The following is a 17,338-nucleotide window of genomic DNA, read 5'->3' as shown; positions in this document are numbered from 1 at the left end:
TTTTTTTGTAATTTATTTTATAGTCACATCAGTCTGTATTGCCCATCTGGTTAGCAAATCTGTTGTCCATGTCAGGAATCCAGAAGTTCCTGTGATAGCGTCGGTGTTACGAATGTCTTTAAAAGTCCGGCTTCACTCCTCCTCTTCTGACACGAATCCCCATTCGTTCTCTCGATGCTCTAGCTCCGTCTGCACCCGGATCGGAGGAATCTTCACGCACCTCCTCCTCGCCAGGGAGAGAGCGATGCCCTTCTCGTAATAAGCACATTCATTGATGAAGAAAGGATACAGAGGTTCATTCCCTTTATACCTCAGCGTATCTCCTGAGAAAGTCTGGAACAGGGGGTCGTTGGGGCGGAGGAGGCAGAAGTCTCGGTCCTGTGAGGAAAGGCAGCCCAAGATTGTTTTACCTAAACGTGCTGAAAAATGATGCACACGGGTGGACAAAATAGCCTAAATTTTAGGTCGAATGCCAATTAGCAGTATCTGTCAGATTTGAAAGAGGTGTAACAATCACCACTTTTATATGTGAGGTTTCAAAGTAACATGAGGAAACTAACAGAGTTCCCAAATAGTTGTAGGTGCAGTGGTCACAAAAACTGCGATGTTATTTAATGTGGCAAGGGGAACAGTGGAAGATCATGACAACAGATGCCAAACAGACAAACTGCAAACAGGAAAAGTCGCAGCTCACTGACGGGGATAAACAGACACTTAACACGACTTAAACACCACGAAACTACAACCTCAAATTACCACAGAATACAATCAACGTCTTAACAAAATCAATGTACAGTTTGAACAAATACTGTATGTTGTGAAGTTCACAAAGCTGGTATTTATCCAAGGGCAAAACACAAAGACTCAAACTCTGGTGCAAGGAGCACAAACCCAGACCTCTAAGCAATAGAAAAACATAATATGGTTTGATCAATCATTTTTCACCCTTCATCCCACATCCAACATCCAAACTTGCTTACGTTTGGAGAAAGCCAAAGGATGCCTTCAACTCACAATGTCTGTTGCCAAATGTTAAACTTCTTGGTGGATCTATAATGGAATGCGCAGTCATGTTGTGGGAGACATTAGGTCTGATCATTGCTTTGCATGGTTGTATGATGACCAAAGAATATGAGGCCATTGTACAGGACCAGCTGGACCCTAGGGTGCAAATACTGTTCTCTTATGATGTTCCCATATTCCCAGATGATAATGCCGCCAAACACACTGCTGAGCGAATTCAAGAGTGGTTTCATGGACACCAGGATGAAGTTTTTTATGGGAGGTTTTGGAGCGCAGAGCGCCAAGTACATTTCAACCTTCTAGAGCTAGAGCTAGAGGCTTTCCTTATTGAAGAACGGTCCAATATCCCACTACACACAGCTCAGGACTTGTATGAGAGCATTCCACGGAGGATTGAAGCTGCCCTAATCCATATTAGGTATTTATATATTGTTTGGTGTTTCCATTATTTATCTACCCCCTGTATACTTCAAACATGATATTAGCACAATAACTTTTCAATCTGAGAAATGGTAACGTCTTGGAAATATCCATCATTACAGCTGATAAAAAACAAAACATTTCATACAGTACCTGGAGTTGAGGATGAATGGCTGCTGTGATGTTGTGAGTCTCACTGTCTCTTGGGTAGTCAACATTTTTAATCATGGTGTACACCTCCACGGATCCTCCTTCAAAGATAGTACCTCAAAGGTAAAAGCAGAACAGACTTAAGAAAGCTTAAAGCAACACAAACCAGGGCTCAAAAGATACACAAACTCTGCAAGGCGACGCTTTGGAGAGAAGCAAAGATACTTCAAGGGTCATCCATTATCATTCAATTGTATTCCTGTTCTATTATAGATTGTTTAAAAATAGTTTGATTTTATATTAAGTTCTTGAGATAATGAATTTTAATGGTTGCCCATTTACTGAGCTGAAGTGGAGGGAACAGCAGCTGTGATCCTGGTACCTGAGTTGAAGGAACGGACCCAGTCCAGCATGTGCTGCACACCAGCTTTCATCGCTGTGTAGATGTTTGACCTCACCACGCCGTGGGGCTGAGGGCCAATCTCTATTGCTGCAGAAAATGCATTTTACATGAAGAATATCACAGATGGTGTTGTATTCACATGCTTCTAATAAGCCCACTGAGACATAACATTGAAAAGTTGTAAAAAAAACAAAAAAAACACAAAAAGCCATTTCAGAACTTACCAAAGCCATGTTTTCCTACTGACTCAAGGGAATATGCTTCTTTAGGGGGGAGATCAAAGTGGATGTACCTCACTGGTATATCTGGAATCTGCCTCTGAAAACAACATGTCAGTCTTATGATTAGATTGCTGACATGACTAATCTCAAAACCCAATCCTTTGTTCCATGTGAGTTCAAGTGTAATCCATTCCAAAAATGTTGCACGTACCCAGATAAGACATTCGGCACTCAATTCTCAAACTGGCTAGATTTTACTGCTGTATGTAGGAATCGTTTGTGCTTGCCTGCAAGTATCTGAATATGTGCAGGCAGATCCAGTCGCAGTCAGAGTAAGCGATGAGGCAGAGGCCCATGTTGGCGGTGGTGTTGTGGAGGTCGCATACAAGGTCCACCGCCTGGGGGCCACCTTTGGGACCCAGCAGAGAGTTCAGTTCTCGAGACCTGATGATCTCATACGGGGTTCGGTCTGATACTGGGCCGCTGGGAGACAAGGAGAACATTTGATGACATCTGATCATTATCCTCATGAAGATACCATCACTGGAACTGCCACGACTCCCCTACCATCACCATCAGAGTCATTGCCATCGTCACCACGACGAGACATGAAGACGTACTAAGTTCTCAAATTCTTTCTTACTTGAGGGTGGCGTGGGTGAAGCAGCGGTTCAGGTCAGTCTCGGTGTATCTGCGACACTGCTGGACGGCCCGCGGGTTCGACAGCACCAGCAGTACCGAGACAAGCTCGTCTTCCTCCTCGGCCTTCTTCTCCGTCTTCAGCAGCTCTCGTACCAAGTACACCCCGGACAGCTCGTTTCCATGGGTACCGCCGCACACAGCAACACGGGACAACCTTGGCAAACACACCACCTCCATCTGACTGGGGGCAGGTGAGAGATACAGTAGGAACACGTGCCTAAATTTGCAACTGCAACCGGTCTATATACTTTTCACACAAGGTTCCCACTTCGACATCAAATTCAAGAACTTTTCAATTACTTTAAAGGCCTTGTTTGGTGAACTTCAAGGACTCAAAATTGTCCTGGAGTAAGACATGACATTGGTCAAAATTAGAATTCATAGAATTATCATCTTGTCAGGTCAAGAAACCAATCATTCATTTTAAAACTATATCAAAGTATATATCCGTCCATGTTGATCCTAGGACATAAGTCCAGAGATCTGACGCTTACTGATGAATTTGAGTGCTATATTTTCATTACAAACCAAGTACTCTTAAGGCCATCTATTCATTTTCAAAAACTTTTAAGGCTTCATTTTATTATTCTCAAATCCACAAACGTTCAAGGTTTTCAGACCTTTGGATTGCCAGGCCTTAGTTATCATAGTACAATGTGCATTCTTGTTTTCTGAACATCCTCTAAACATTCTTGAGCAGATACTATCAGTCAAAGGCATGTCAGTATGACAAGTGTAATCAGGAGGCTGCAATCTCTATGCACCTTGTCCACTGTCAAATCTATCGACCGAGAATCAACATGCAGTCAAATTTCATTCAACATATGCGTGTCAAGAAATGACTAAATAGGCTGGACAGCTACTGTACTGAATAGGCTGCATTTTCTCCATACCTGCAACATTGTATCTATTAACCCAGTCTGGTGATTCCTGTTCATATGCGTCAGTGTCAATCTACATATGTATTTTTTTTTTCCCCTCACTTGTTCTCCAGTGGGAATCAGTGACTCCAGCTTGATGTCACTGCACTATGTAAACAACATCGGCACCACTGCAACACAAAGCAGACATATTGGTTTAAAAACCTTACCTCACTTTTCTGGTTTGCTGAAAAGTGCAGGGGAAGCTCCGTCTTCAAACTTGAACTCTAGCAATTTATTCTAAAGCAGTATTTTGATAAAGTCTCACTGATCGACTTGGGTTTTTAACTGAGGAGGTAATATTTAAGCTTTAGGTAAAAAGTCAAATTTAAGCTCCACATTCAGAGAGATTAAACGAATGACAAGTCATTTTGGTAAGACATCGTACACCTTACCCACTCCACCCCGGCTGTTATCTTTCCCTTCCCTCTCTTCCTGCCGTTTACCCTCTTCCACCCTCTCCCAGGCTTTCATGCAGTTTCACTGATTCAGCATTCTCATCCCTCCCTCTCTCTCTCTCAATAGTAATGTACAGGCTGTAGCGGCCCGTATGCTGTTATGCAAACTCTCACTGTCTCTCCAACCCTCCTGTCCACTGTACTGTACTATACTGTAGCGTAGGCAGGCAGGGTGTGTCCTGAGTGTGATGTGGTGCATCGGTTGCTTCCTTTGGTCCCGACAGCTGTCAGGTCAGCCAATCCATAAGCCCCTCCCCGTTTGCCTAACTCCCCTACCATGGTCCCCGTTTCTCTCTGCCCCATGTATAGGATGGTAGGTTCCAGTGCGCCTTTCAGAAAATTGGCTAAAAATAAATATGCTGGCATGACACAGCCAGGAGAGGGGCCTGTAGTGCATACAGAGGAAGAAAGAGCTCTTGTCACAGGGAAAAATGCAAGAGAACATGCTGCTCTTTTAGTGAGATCGTGGATTTAAGCTTCCCAACATGAAATAGTTGTAGCCACCCAGCTAGTATTTATGAATACTGCACTTTAACTGCTCAAAGAAATTCTGAACAAATCATCACTGTTTCGCTGCCGTTTCACAGTTTCAATACGAGGACATAAACTGCCCAAGGAGAGCTGAAAATAGAACCAATAAAGAAGCCTTTATTGTTAAATTTTGTGATTGAGAATGACAGGGGGCCTTGAGCATGTAAATTTATCCGCTTTAATATTATCTAATTTTATGTCTTTGACTGTACAAATGTAGAAAACTATAAGATAAAAAAGAAAAAGCAATCAGAAAACACATTTTTGTTTGCTTTTTATTATTTCATTGTCAACATATGCCATCCCCATCAATGTTGCACAGCTTGTACTGAACAAGAGGACAGAAATGCCTACAGAATTGATTTGGCAAACAACCTTCAATTGTGTTATCCAATTAATAACAAAGAAAAATGTTTGAAATGGAACAAATAAAATTAAAAAGGACAGAGTATGAAAAGCAATTTGTTTTGACATAACAGCATTTGTTTATAACAGATTTTTTTCTTTTGTTAAGACAAAATACTGAACAGTGTCATGTGTCCGCTCTCATACAATAAGTTTGGAAACTCCCTTTTTGTGAAAATGAAGACATTCCTCTTCCAATAATATGAGAGGAACCATAATACAAGAAAAAAAACTACATTACAGTTATCAATACTATAATACGATTTTCTATACATTTATAAAATCATAGTTATTTGCAATGGTTTTAAATTCTTTGTTTCTTTATTCTTCATTTTTAAGTACACTTACAAACAAAATTATGAAACTCACGCACACAGTACATCCCATATTTTTGGTGTCAAAACATACTTGCATATGTATGAACTTGTCAGAGGACTAAATGTGTACGCTGGGTGGGGTGTGTGACATTTTAGTTATTTTCACCACTGCATTAATTTCTCCTTGTTTTCTACGCTCACTTGCTTGTGTTATTCACATCATTTCTCTTTACAACACAAAATCACACCAAGTATTTAACCCCACACTTTTTAAAACAAATTTTACTGCCATGTAACTTAGTTACCATTCGCTTCAGACACAAAATGGCTAAATATTATTCCTTTACTGTCGTAATGGGTAATTTTACTAATTGTTACTGGATAAAACTGTACTAGCCCATAATTTGATTGAGATTTTCTCAGCAGTGGAACAACCTTTTTGCCATTGTGTCGATTTGTAGTCTTTTTCCCACTCTTTCTTCTAGCTTTTTATGTTTGTACAAGAAACCATCTATAAATTTAAGCATCATATCCACTCAGGCGTGATGTAAAGACAGGTGAGAGCAGGTTGCTTGTTTCTAAGGTAAAAAGCCAGGGTGTGTAGGCCTTCTAGCCACATCAGCCAAGGACAGTCCAAAATTAAAAAGTATAAATTGCACCATCATAATTTCCATCAGCATAGACTATGTGGACTACAAGGCTCTGGTAAGGGGGAAAAAAAATATCTTGAAACTTAAAAAAAAAAAAGTGACCGTGAAGAGGGGCAAACAGTATTTTGGATAATCTGTTGATTTTTTTTTTTTTTTAAACACACTATACTGCACAATGGCAGAATTGCAAAGTGATGGAAGAGCAGATATGCAATCATACACACAAGCACACTAGAACTTCACTTCATTACATTAAGACACTAAATCAGTGAGAGATAAAGAAGAAACCCTCTCCAACTTCTTGAAGGCCACCAATCAACATTTTAATGACATTAATTATTTCAACTATATATATATATATATGTATATATATATTTATTAACCAGGTTTTACCCCTTTTTTAGAGTTGTTTTATTACCTAAGCTCACAAGGCCGTGGATGAAGATAGGAACACTACATTATCTCACGGAGCGCTATCGGCACACGGCGGTGGAGATGTGTCGATCAAACCTCTCCTGCTCTTGATCCATTACAGTGACCACAAAGAGATCAAGAGGGGGACAAAAGGGACAACCTATATTAGGACGCGCTACCCATTCCATTTCCTTCCCCTTATCCTCACTCCTTTCACATCTCAAAAGGTTTAAGACGAGTCAAAGCAGAACACTATTGGCTTCAATCAGCTCTCGCAAAAACAAAGCCTCGACCATCTAGTTTTCGTTCCAGTCCTTGCACGCGCGTGACCGCAACGGGGGTAGATGCTAAGACTCTGGGCAAGGAGCTGGGGAGTAAAATGGGATGAGGCCGGAGGGAAAAACCCTGTTCTCCCATTGGATCAGACTGCAGTGTCCGTCCTCGAGATCTCTTAGAACAGAGAGCCATTGGAGGGAACCAGCCGTCGCAGGGGGGCAAGCGGGCCTTTTTCAGTAGCTGTCCACCGGTCGGCTCCAATGGACCAGTCTGTTCGGGGCACTTTCCAGTCAATGCCGAGGTCAGAATATGTCTGGGCAGGGCTCCCAGATGCCACGCTCCTTGGCTTCCCAATAGCCTCCCTTATAGATATGAACTTGCTCACCTGTGATGCGGTCCTCACAGCGCTCGAACCAAAGTGCCTTGTAGTTGTCATGGGGAGCGCCTGGTGGAAGAAAAACAAATAAGAAAATCAATCTTTATAAAAAAAATAAATAAAAAAAAAAGAAGAAGAAGAAGAAAAAAAGACCGTCTAGGAGGTTATGTGTTGTTTGCAATAGAATCAGCAATTAGAAGAACAGAAATTAAAGGGTGATGAGGAGAAAGAGAAAAAGGACAAAGAGAAGAATACTTGCTTTTCAGAGAGGGGTCAGTAAAAGAGTCCTCATCGACAGCTTTTGGAAGAGAAAAGGGGGGTCATGGAAATCGTTTTTTCACCTTAGTTCTAAGATTTTTCCCATTCAAGGAAGAGAGGAAAACAGGAGAAAGGCATTAGCACAGCAAAGATGAAATGATTCACTCTTACCTTCTTCTGACTGGCTTGAGGTGCGCTGGCTGGCGGCCTCCCTCTCCCTCTCGCGGCGGACGCTGCGCTGCTTCTCCTCCAGCCTCTGCTTCTCAGCATTGGCCTCGTCCCAGCGACCATCCTCCATCAGCCGCTGGTCAGGCCGGCGCCGGCTGTCGGTGGGCGCCACGCCCTCCTCTGACTCGTTTAGGGTGAGCGCTAAGTCGGTGAAGAAATACATGGCCTCTGCCCCGTCGCTATGGACAACCAGAGACAGAGAATGTAAACGCCTCAAGTTAAACTTCATTGCCCCGTATGGGAAACTAGGTTCGCAAACAAGGTTTACAACACATAGAAACACATAAAACAAAAACAAGAACATAAAGGCACAATAAAACATAACAACATATACCCATATAGATCATCAGTTGATAAGACCAAAGAGTAAAATTGCTCTAGGGTTTGCATCAGTGCAAAATACCAAGTTCTTGTACAGCGATATAAGACACTATATTTCATGTACAAATTAATGAAATTCAAAAAACTTTATTTATCCTCAGGGGGGAAGTCTAACTTAATTAAGCATTTGATTTGCAATAGAATGGCTCTTTTGGCTAATTTTCACCAATTTTCCCAGGACCTCCACAAGTAGCAGATGACATTGGTGTTTGAAAGATGACCATTTTCTGCTTCAAAAAATTTGATTTGTGTATCAGAGTGGGTCTATCACCAGTAGGCTGGATCATAGATCTCATATTTACATGAAATTCTGCCATTACTGATGGGATCATGTTTCAGATGATCAGAGCATTCCAGGCGCTGACATTTGGGATGGTAAAGAAAAATGTTACACTATTTCTGGAGAGGAACACAAATTTAATATACTTGCTAGAGACAGAGAATATAGCATGTGCCACTAGAAGTGTAACAGGCAACCAATCAGGAGTCTGTTTGATAGAACGTTGCTGTTTCACTGTGATCTGATTGGCTCACAGTCAGAAAGAATGTACGATGGCCAGCAGGTACAAGGTTGGAATACATGCAAAGACTAAAAACTGTATATAACTGAAGCATTCAAATGTTATCTCAAAAAGTTACCAGCCAGTGTGACGGATGGCCCTTTCTCATTTATCCAAATTTTACTGTCATTTTAACTAAATTCTACCTTCGTGGGTGTTAATTTTGGACCCTGTGTACATGCATGAAGTTAACACACACACACAGCCATGCAAGCAGTACTCACGGTAGAGGGTTCCTCCTCCAGACCTCTCGGGCTTTGAGGGTTTGGTAGACTGTCTTCTGCTTGCCCTCGGTGCCATTCTCTCCCCCTCGGCTGCTCTGCATCACCCTGGAGAACTCCATCTTCTCATCCCATGTGCCCGACAGCACATAGTGGGCCTTGCCGTCCTTGTCCATCACCACACCTGTCACCTGAGGAGAGGTGAGAGAGCGGGTAAAGGGGTGGAAGAGATAAAGAAAAGAAGGTAAATCATCATGACCTGTGAAAGAGCAACAGGGAGGTCACTGCACAGTGTAGAAGACATGTCAGACGGTTTCACCAAAAAGCGGAACTTGGCTATGACTAACAGGGAGGGAAAGTAGAACAAAGGAGAGAGGAGCCATTTTGCAGTCAAGTCTGAATCAGTCAAATCATTCTCTGCCATTGCCCCACCTTCCTGGCCACGTCTCTGGAGAAGTAGCTGTAGGGGGCAAACTTCAGATGGCAGCGGTCTCCTGTTGTGTGGTTCACCACGTCTATTTCTCCAGACTGGAAGGGAGACAGAAAGAGAAAGATGTGGGGAAAAAAACAAGTAAATCACTGACACTCTCGAGGCAATTTCATTTTCCACTGAAGAAAAAATAATTTTAAAATTAAATTACAATAACAATTAAATGAGTACTAGTTACTCTGAGGGTATGTCTGTTTATTCAAAGCCATGCTATTACTGTGAAATTCTTGTACAGGTCAGTCTCACCTGATCGATCCATAGTTTGCCTACGATGATGTTGTGCACGGTGGTGGTAACTTTCTTCCATGTGTAATGATTGTTGCCCTTTTCAAAGATAGCATGAATTGTGCCTGTAAGGAAGAGCCAGGGCAGACGAGGTGAAAAACAGAAACCATGACTGACAACACATAAATCATTTGGGTGGTATGCGCGACGGTCCGTGATTGACATGCATAAGCTTCCCTGACCCAAAGGCATGACTGTAACGTTCATTACGCGACTCATCTCTCAACAAATGACGTGGAACTACTGTTAATGCACTTGTTGTGTTTTCCTTCTGGGAATGACTGAAATGTTTAATGCCCCACCCATGTAGGGCACAGTCGCACCACGCCTGTATGTTACCTGAGGACATGCCTAAAATGTTCAGAACCAGTAGATCTCTCACCTAAAGGCATAATGGAAAGGTATTTGCCCCTGAACTTGCTGGCAACGGTGATCTCCTGCCTCAGGGTCCAGCCTCGATCGGAGATCACATGATGCGCAGCTGCTGGGGGGTGGTGACTCACCTGGAGAAAATGTAGAGAATGCGTTTGGTGTGTGCTTCATTTTAAAAATCATACACATGGATGGGTTATAACTCAATATACAAAAAAAAAAAAAAATCACAAATCCCATTATACTACACACATTCATCTACAATTGGATTCATTGGTTTATCCCACTAGTCCAATCTCATTTGTCTGAATAGAACCACTATATAAAAGCTCATGCTCTGATTACAGTTTTGTCCACAGCTGCCCGATCACTGGATTTGCTGCCTGAAAGCACAATTTATTGGATTATCATTTCATTTTCTTGCTCCTCAGGGAAAGAAACATCTCTCCCCTTCTACTTTTCTAACAGACAGCTGCCTTAAGCCTCCATTCCTCCTCCACATTCCTTTCTCTCCTCTAAACATTCAACCCAGACCTTCTTTTTTTCCCACCTTGTACATCTATTCCTGTCTTACCAACTCCCAATTTAAAAATCACAGCTTTCTTCCTTCACCTGTACTGTTCTCACAACCCAGATTCCTCTCTACCCTTCAATCAATAAACTACTCTCCTCGATATTTTTTCTCCACCTCTCTCTTAAGGTCTCCTTCCCGACATCCATCCCTTGTTCCCTTTAACTTCCTTGCTGTAATCTCTCCCTCACCTGCTCGCACAGGGAGCGGTAGCCGCTCTCTCTCCGGCGATCCAACTCGTAGGTCTCCCCCAGCAGAGGGTTGAAGGGTTTGCCCGTGCGGTGAACGGTGGTAGAGTAGGAGGAGACGGAGAAGGCCGCCACGTAGCACAGCTGCTCCAGGGAACTCTGGCACTTGGCCGCCTTATCCAGCAGTTCATGGTACTCGAGGTCCTCAGACAACCGCTGCAGCATGGAAATGGGCTCATTGAAGTTCACCTACAGAGAGGAAAGAGAACAATTTGAACGTACATTAATAATAATAATGCATTTTATTTGTACTGCTCTTTTCATTCACACAGTGAATCTAAAAAGGGCTACAGAGTTAAAAACATAATAATAATAATGATCATAAAATAATCACTAAACAAAAGTTAACGCGAAAAAGCATTCCCAAATAAAAAGGTTTTTAGGCCTTATGAATAGAACGAATGAATGTATGCACTCACTAGAATAGAATACAATAGATGTATACACTCACCAAATGACATATCTATTACACTACCTATATGGGTTATAAGACAGGCCATCAATTTGGGTTTGAAACTAACATCCCTGGTTCCAAGGTACTAAAGAGTGCTCAAACATGGTGTCAGGATTGTACACATTGATCACGTTACGTCAAAGACTCAAACAAGCCTGATTATTATCCATTAACTCACTAACAAAGGCTTATTTGATCAGTGGATGATGAGTAACCTATGTGGAAATACTGACAGGCATGGGGATCTTGGACAGCTCTTTGCCGATGCAGTTCTTCATGATGCTCCACAGGTTGAGGGAATAGTTGGGTTTGTCTGGGATACGGCTCCGCCTCTTCTTCACCGGCACCACCTCCTGAGACGGGGACTCCTGGTTGATTGCGAGCAGCTCCTCGTTAAGCTAAGAACGACCGACAGAAGATGATTATGTCAATAAGATAAGGCATAAAAGCTACTGCAAATGATAATGCTCAACAGTCATCTCTACAATGGCACGACACTCTTCAGTCTTAGTACAGCAGAGGCCGGTTTGAGACGTACCGACTGATCATCAGGACACATTTCACTGTTGAAGCCACTGATATTACTGCTTGATCTTCTGTTGACAAAGAGATTCACAAAACAAACGGAGAACAAAGAGATTCAGTGATAAGAGCGGAAGGGTCACAGTCATCTCAACAAACAGCATAACATACATGGAAATGGAGCATGAAGGCGGCTGCTAAACTTGTACAAAAAACATAATAAACAATTTGGGAATTAAAAACAAACTTGCAAGTGTAATGGAATCAAACCATACTACATTAATAGACGTGATGTAATCATGACTCTGCAGGTCATACAAGGAAATGAGTTAAACAAATAAACCTTCGATAAGGAAGAACACTGATGAAGGCTGGGTGAAATTCCCCCTTTGGAAGCTTCTATACGCTCATGTTATTTTATCTGTAGTAATCACATGTAACAGTGGGGTAAATAAGAGTCCACTGACTTATGGAACTGGGGGTCTGCAGGCACAGTGATAAACTCAGGCGCCTCCTCCATGGCATCGAAAAACTCGTTGTCGTCGTCCTCATCGCTTGCCTCGCCCTTTCCCGGCCCGGCAGAACCTTAAAAGAAAAACACTCGGTTCAGCCAGGAACACGCTCGTCATGAAGTTAAAACCATTGCCGCATGAATGGTTGTACAGTTGTATTAGGCGGTACAGACTCTGCTCTCTTGCTCCCTGTGTGAATCCAAGCAGCATGCTAAAGATTCAGCGGGGAGCGCAAATAAACCCCCTCAGGGTATACAGCACTAAACCCAGCAGACACATAGCATTGAAATATGGAATATACATAATTTCAAGAGACAAGCCTACAGAAACATACCATCCCAACTGTATTTGTTTAATAAGGAACTAGAACAGCAGGAGGCTGGGTTGGTGGAGGGAGAAAGCAGCACAACCAGTCAGTGTGGCAAGTAGGAACCGCAGGGACAAATGAGGAGCTGACAGCTTAAATGGACCGCCTTGTTTGAAGTGCCAAACATGATTGCAGTTTGTTTGGATCAGCTGACTATCAGCTGATGTGGCGCGCATGACTTGCATGTCCTGCCTGAACCAATGTGAAGCTTCATTTACATTAGATGTACTTATGTTAAATTGATTTACCCTTCATTTTGAGAACTCACTGAAGATTCTAACCTTCTACACATTTGCCAATCAAATTTCAGAACTATGACAGTGTGACAGTTTTATTTCCAAGACTATTTGTCAGTGTCTATGTTCAAATGCGGGTTTTTTGTTGAATACCTCTGTTAGGGTTAGCTACAAGTTCTCACTTGGGACTTGTGTAATCAGCAAATTTGTTAATTAGGTTATTTTTTCTTCAAAAGGCAACTACATCAGCCAACAGCCAGGCATGACATTAAATATACAGTACTGTACAAAAGTCTTAGGCACCCTAGATGTTTTATATCAATTTTGTCTGATATGTTTATTTATTTGCTTTCTGCATTAGTGTGTCAGTAGACTGCTCTTTATAGTATTTTTTTTATATATTTAGAAACTTTTCATTTCATTATTTTTGAAAGCATCTTCGTGTGCCTAAGACTTTTGCACAGTACTGTATGACCAGTTGAAAAACAGCTTTTGGATATGTATCATTTCCTAGAACTTTTTAAGACCTGAAAAACACACCCTTTTCCATGACTATGGGAACCCTTCTGTCCATGATTCAAGTAATTTGAGAACCCTGATGGCTTGGAATTTCAAAGAGCACCGATGTGAATTCAACTTAGGATGCAGAGTTCTCTCCCTCTTTCACCTGCAGGCCCAGGTACGGTGCCGACAGGATCTTACCCTTACTGTCTGCGGGAGTGTTCGCCTGTGAGGCCCCTCTGAAAGCTCTCTCCAGGTGGTTGTGCTGCTTGGCCAGTTGCTCCAGGGTCTCCTCCAGCCTCACCCGCTGATCTCGCTCTGCCTGCAGGGCTTTCTGCCATCGTTTACTGTGGGCCTGGGCCAGTGCAAGGAAGTCTCGGCACGCCTGAGGGGCAAAACAGCACACAGATGCAACTGTAACCAGACCCTGGGACAACTGTTCATTGAAAACCAAAATCAGATTACTTTGAGCAATTGCTTTGGTCTGCCTGGAGTACGGGACAGACAGGGTTTGCATTTTGGTTCCTTTGTCTCAGACACGATCAATCAAGGGGAAATAATTGAATGCATTTCTACTGGTCACTGGGCCCAGGTCTTATGGATACATTTTACATCTACAAAGAGGCAGATATACCTATACTGTAGGAGGTAGGAGATGACACTCACATTGATCATGGCATTGGAGGTGATGCGGAACAGTGTGGCCCTCTCCGTCACCTGCCGAATCTTATCCCCGGCCTCTCCAGTGAGACGCAAGCTGTCCAGTTCTGACAAAGACCTGGAATACATTGGTAAAGTATCTCAGAAAACTACACACACAAATCTGTGTGTGTGGTTAGCTGTGTGAAAACGTGTGTTTGTGTATACATGTTTAGGTCAGATGTGTTTTGGGCTCTCTCCATTTATAATCAAAAAGCGAAGAGAAACAAACTCATTACATCAGGGTAAATCTGCTTGACCTGCAGTGGGTAAAGCGAAAAGAGAGCAATAGAAACTTAGAGGCTGACCTCTGGAGGGCAGAGCCATGTTTCGAGATGAGGTCATTGCACGTGCTGAGATCCTCCACTTTGCTGCCCAGCGTCCTGAGTGTGGACTGGACTTCCGAGTTTTGTGTCCCGCCACCTTGTCCAGGCGGCACCGAGGCAGAGGATGGAGAGAAGTCATCCCCAGAGTCATCTATAAAGAACCAAAGAGACAGCAAAGTGCAAAGGCTGAGGTTAGAAAGTGTCGACAAAAGCACTTCTGTCATTCTAAAAAGCATCTCTCAATGTACAAAAGGAATCTGTTCACAGAATAGGAACACTAACTAGTTTATTTTTCTCTCTGCCTTCTCTTTGAAAGCTGTCTTGTCTCCACCCATGCGCTTTACCTGACTCGGCCTGCATGCGGGCAGCCTTGGCTTTGGCCAACTCCAGAGCAGTGATCCAGCGCTGACGCTCCACCTCACAACTGGCTTTCAGGTGATACGTCTGTGCCCCACCATTAGAGATCACAAAGTTGCAAGCGTCGTCCACAGCAATAGTTGCTGTGGCCAAGTTGATCGTGCCCCTACACGTGTGGCCCATCTCTGCCTGGGTCCTGATAATCAGAGACACAAAAAGCTTTAAATACTTCCACATGCCACCGCAATCCTAAAGAATACGGGGTTTGTATTCATTACTATGCTTTGATCAGACTTGGAAATTCAACTGGTAAAAAAAATTTGAACTCAGATGAGGTAGGGCTATTTATCTCAATATATAGCACATTATATTAAATGCACTAACTTTGCAAGTTATGTTAATTAAGGTTAATCAGAATCTAGGCTGAGTGAGTGTAATAAAACAGTAGCTACAGCAGATAAAGGGTGACATGATCGAGGCCATTTGCTTGCTGAATTCTATTTGTGTTTTGTAGGAAATCGTACCTGTAGTACGACAGTAATCCGTTACTCAGGACAAACCATCTCCGTTGATATCCCTTGATATAATTTGTCCATTTGAACACCCATCCTTTGTATGTGTCGCCGGCTGGGGTTGGAGTGGGGGTCTTGGGCTCCGACATCACAGCCCCCAAATCACGATGCAGATTTGATCAGCCTTTGGTAAGATATAGGTTAGACATGTTAGAATTTAAATGGGAAGGCTTATGTTTCATACTGCACAATCTCAATTTATCAGATGTTCACAGGATTTATTGCCAGTGATAGCAATTGATCTTACAGTGTGATGTGGCAAGTCAAAGGGTAACTAAGGAATCAGATTACATAACTACTGGAACATTTTAGGAGACAAAACCCCAGTGTTCAAGCTTTAATTAGATGCACATAAAGGAGTGAATGACTTATGTTGGTAGGATGTGGTTAAAATAGCTTAGTGTAATTGTGGTGTAATTGTGGGTAAATTTATATAAACTTATGATTAGCGTTAATTTAACGATATTAGCTGGCTAATAAGTGAATTAGTCAGTCATACAAAAACTACAAAATATATATGATTCCTGATTTTATTGTTGATGAAACTTAACATTTACCAAATCAATACATTTAAGAAGACCAGCTAAAAAAACTCATGAGCGTAAGGTTAGTTAAATTCTTCCAGCTCACAAGAAACTGATGGGTTTGACACTAGAAGCTAGCCAACGTTAGCGCTAGTTAAGCTAGGTGGGAGTAATGTTTAGCTAGTTGTCGAATTAGCTTATCGAAAGGAAAAATGACAATGACCTTTCCATTAACATTAGCTGAAGTTACCAAACGCAATTGGCAGGGTTCCTCACAGTTTACTAGTAAACGTTTTCATGTTTATTTCTGTGGTGCTAGCACGAAAGATGGGTGACGGTGAACAAACATTAGCTTGCTAGCTAGCTTTCAAACTCGCTGATAGCTATGTTTACCTTGACGTGTCCGTAATGTGAGATCAGGCAACCAGACACCCAGTGAAGTCACGGCTAACTTTGACACCCATAAGCTAGCTAGCTGAGGGGGCTAGCTAGCGAACTGGCCAACACGGGTCAGCTACAAAACAACCAAATCGACGACGTCGACGACAACAGTAGTGTGACTGTAATGCAATCACTACAGTGACTTTAATCGCCAACGATAAATAATCGTGTGTATAATGTACAGTCTACAGCTGCGTACGACGACAAAATCTAAAAGCTAGCTACATCTAACTAGCCTAACGTTAGCTCGTTGGTTACACCCGGTGCCACACTATTCCGTGTCGTCTAGAAACTGACAGCTATGGTTTCCCCTACCAGGACAAAGCCGGAGGTTGAGCGATTTTCTCTTCAAAGTAAAAGCCTACTGTTTGTCACGTTTGAAAACATAATAAGTGCGGATTGAGGTGTACAATCAACAACATCGTTATATTGTGTTGTGAAAGGGACATTAGAAGTTATTTATATTACTAGATATTTCGCTGTAAATACATATTTTATTTTAACTTTGGTATTTTCTATTTTGCTCTTTGTACTTTGTTCGTCAGTGAGGGTTTTATTTTTAATATTATTACCGGAAGCCCCTTTTTTATTGTGGCTGGCTTGACACATCCTCTCGCCAGTGGATATAGGCTACTCAGTCTACCGAGCCCTGAGGCTATTATTAAAGGATCAATATCCTCTTAAGATAAAATTAAATGATCGGAAATTAGTATTATTTTATATTCAATACGCATTTGCTAAAGTTAGTGGCTAGTACTTGGCGACGTTGTAAGCTAACGATAAAGATTGGATTGTTTCAAACTCGCGACGAATCTGAGAGCAGTGTCTGCCAAAAATAATTTAAATTTTTACTTATTCTGTGCAACATTTCCAAAGTTTCCAACCTTCCCGCGACATAGTCTTTTGTAAATCGTTTACATATTATTCCTTCCTTGGAAAATCAGTGT

General features: G+C 42.2%; 2 protein-coding genes across 4 annotated transcripts; both read right to left on the bottom strand.

Annotated features, from left to right (window-relative positions):
- Positions 1–33: 33 nt before the first annotated feature.
- On the bottom strand, positions 34–4,147 carry LOC139911327 (N-acyl-aromatic-L-amino acid amidohydrolase (carboxylate-forming) B-like). The gene is made up of 7 exons (XM_071898842.2): positions 4,010–4,147; positions 2,861–3,100; positions 2,505–2,700; positions 2,221–2,314; positions 1,976–2,083; positions 1,597–1,709; positions 34–378 (listed from the first exon to the last, which is right to left on the bottom strand). The coding sequence occupies exons 2-7, from the start codon at positions 3,094–3,096 to the stop codon at positions 133–135; spliced, it is 993 nt and encodes a 330-aa protein (XP_071754943.1). The 5' UTR covers positions 3,097–3,100; positions 4,010–4,147; the 3' UTR covers positions 34–132.
- A 938-nt stretch (positions 4,148–5,085) lies between these two features.
- Positions 5,086–16,666, bottom strand: LOC139911316 (oxysterol-binding protein 1-like). 3 transcript variants are annotated; one of them, XM_071898830.2, is made up of 16 exons: positions 16,344–16,666; positions 15,379–15,550; positions 14,842–15,050; positions 14,480–14,648; positions 14,139–14,250; positions 13,674–13,857; positions 12,324–12,441; positions 11,873–11,930; positions 11,568–11,732; positions 10,824–11,069; positions 10,072–10,192; positions 9,651–9,754; positions 9,347–9,442; positions 8,918–9,105; positions 7,696–7,931; positions 5,086–7,335 (listed from the first exon to the last, which is right to left on the bottom strand). In XM_071898830.2, exons 2-16 carry the CDS (start codon positions 15,513–15,515, stop codon positions 7,193–7,195), a joined length of 2,286 nt encoding a protein of 761 aa, XP_071754931.1. In that variant the 5' UTR covers positions 15,516–15,550; positions 16,344–16,666; the 3' UTR covers positions 5,086–7,192. The 3 variants fall into 3 exon arrangements, with proteins under 3 accessions (XP_071754931.1, XP_078147919.1, XP_078147920.1); XM_078291793.1 differs by having other exon boundaries at positions 13,680–13,857; XM_078291794.1 differs by lacking the exon at positions 5,086–7,335 and adding an exon at positions 7,427–7,564.
- Between the last annotated feature and the right edge of the window lie 672 nt (positions 16,667–17,338).

The sequence above is a fragment of the Centroberyx gerrardi genome, chromosome 23, assembly GCF_048128805.1.
Source record: "Centroberyx gerrardi isolate f3 chromosome 23, fCenGer3.hap1.cur.20231027, whole genome shotgun sequence".
NCBI classification, from domain to species: Eukaryota; Metazoa; Chordata; class Actinopteri; order Beryciformes; family Berycidae; genus Centroberyx; species Centroberyx gerrardi.
Note: the sequence above shows the minus strand (reverse complement) of the source record. Positions and strands in the feature narration are given on the sequence as shown.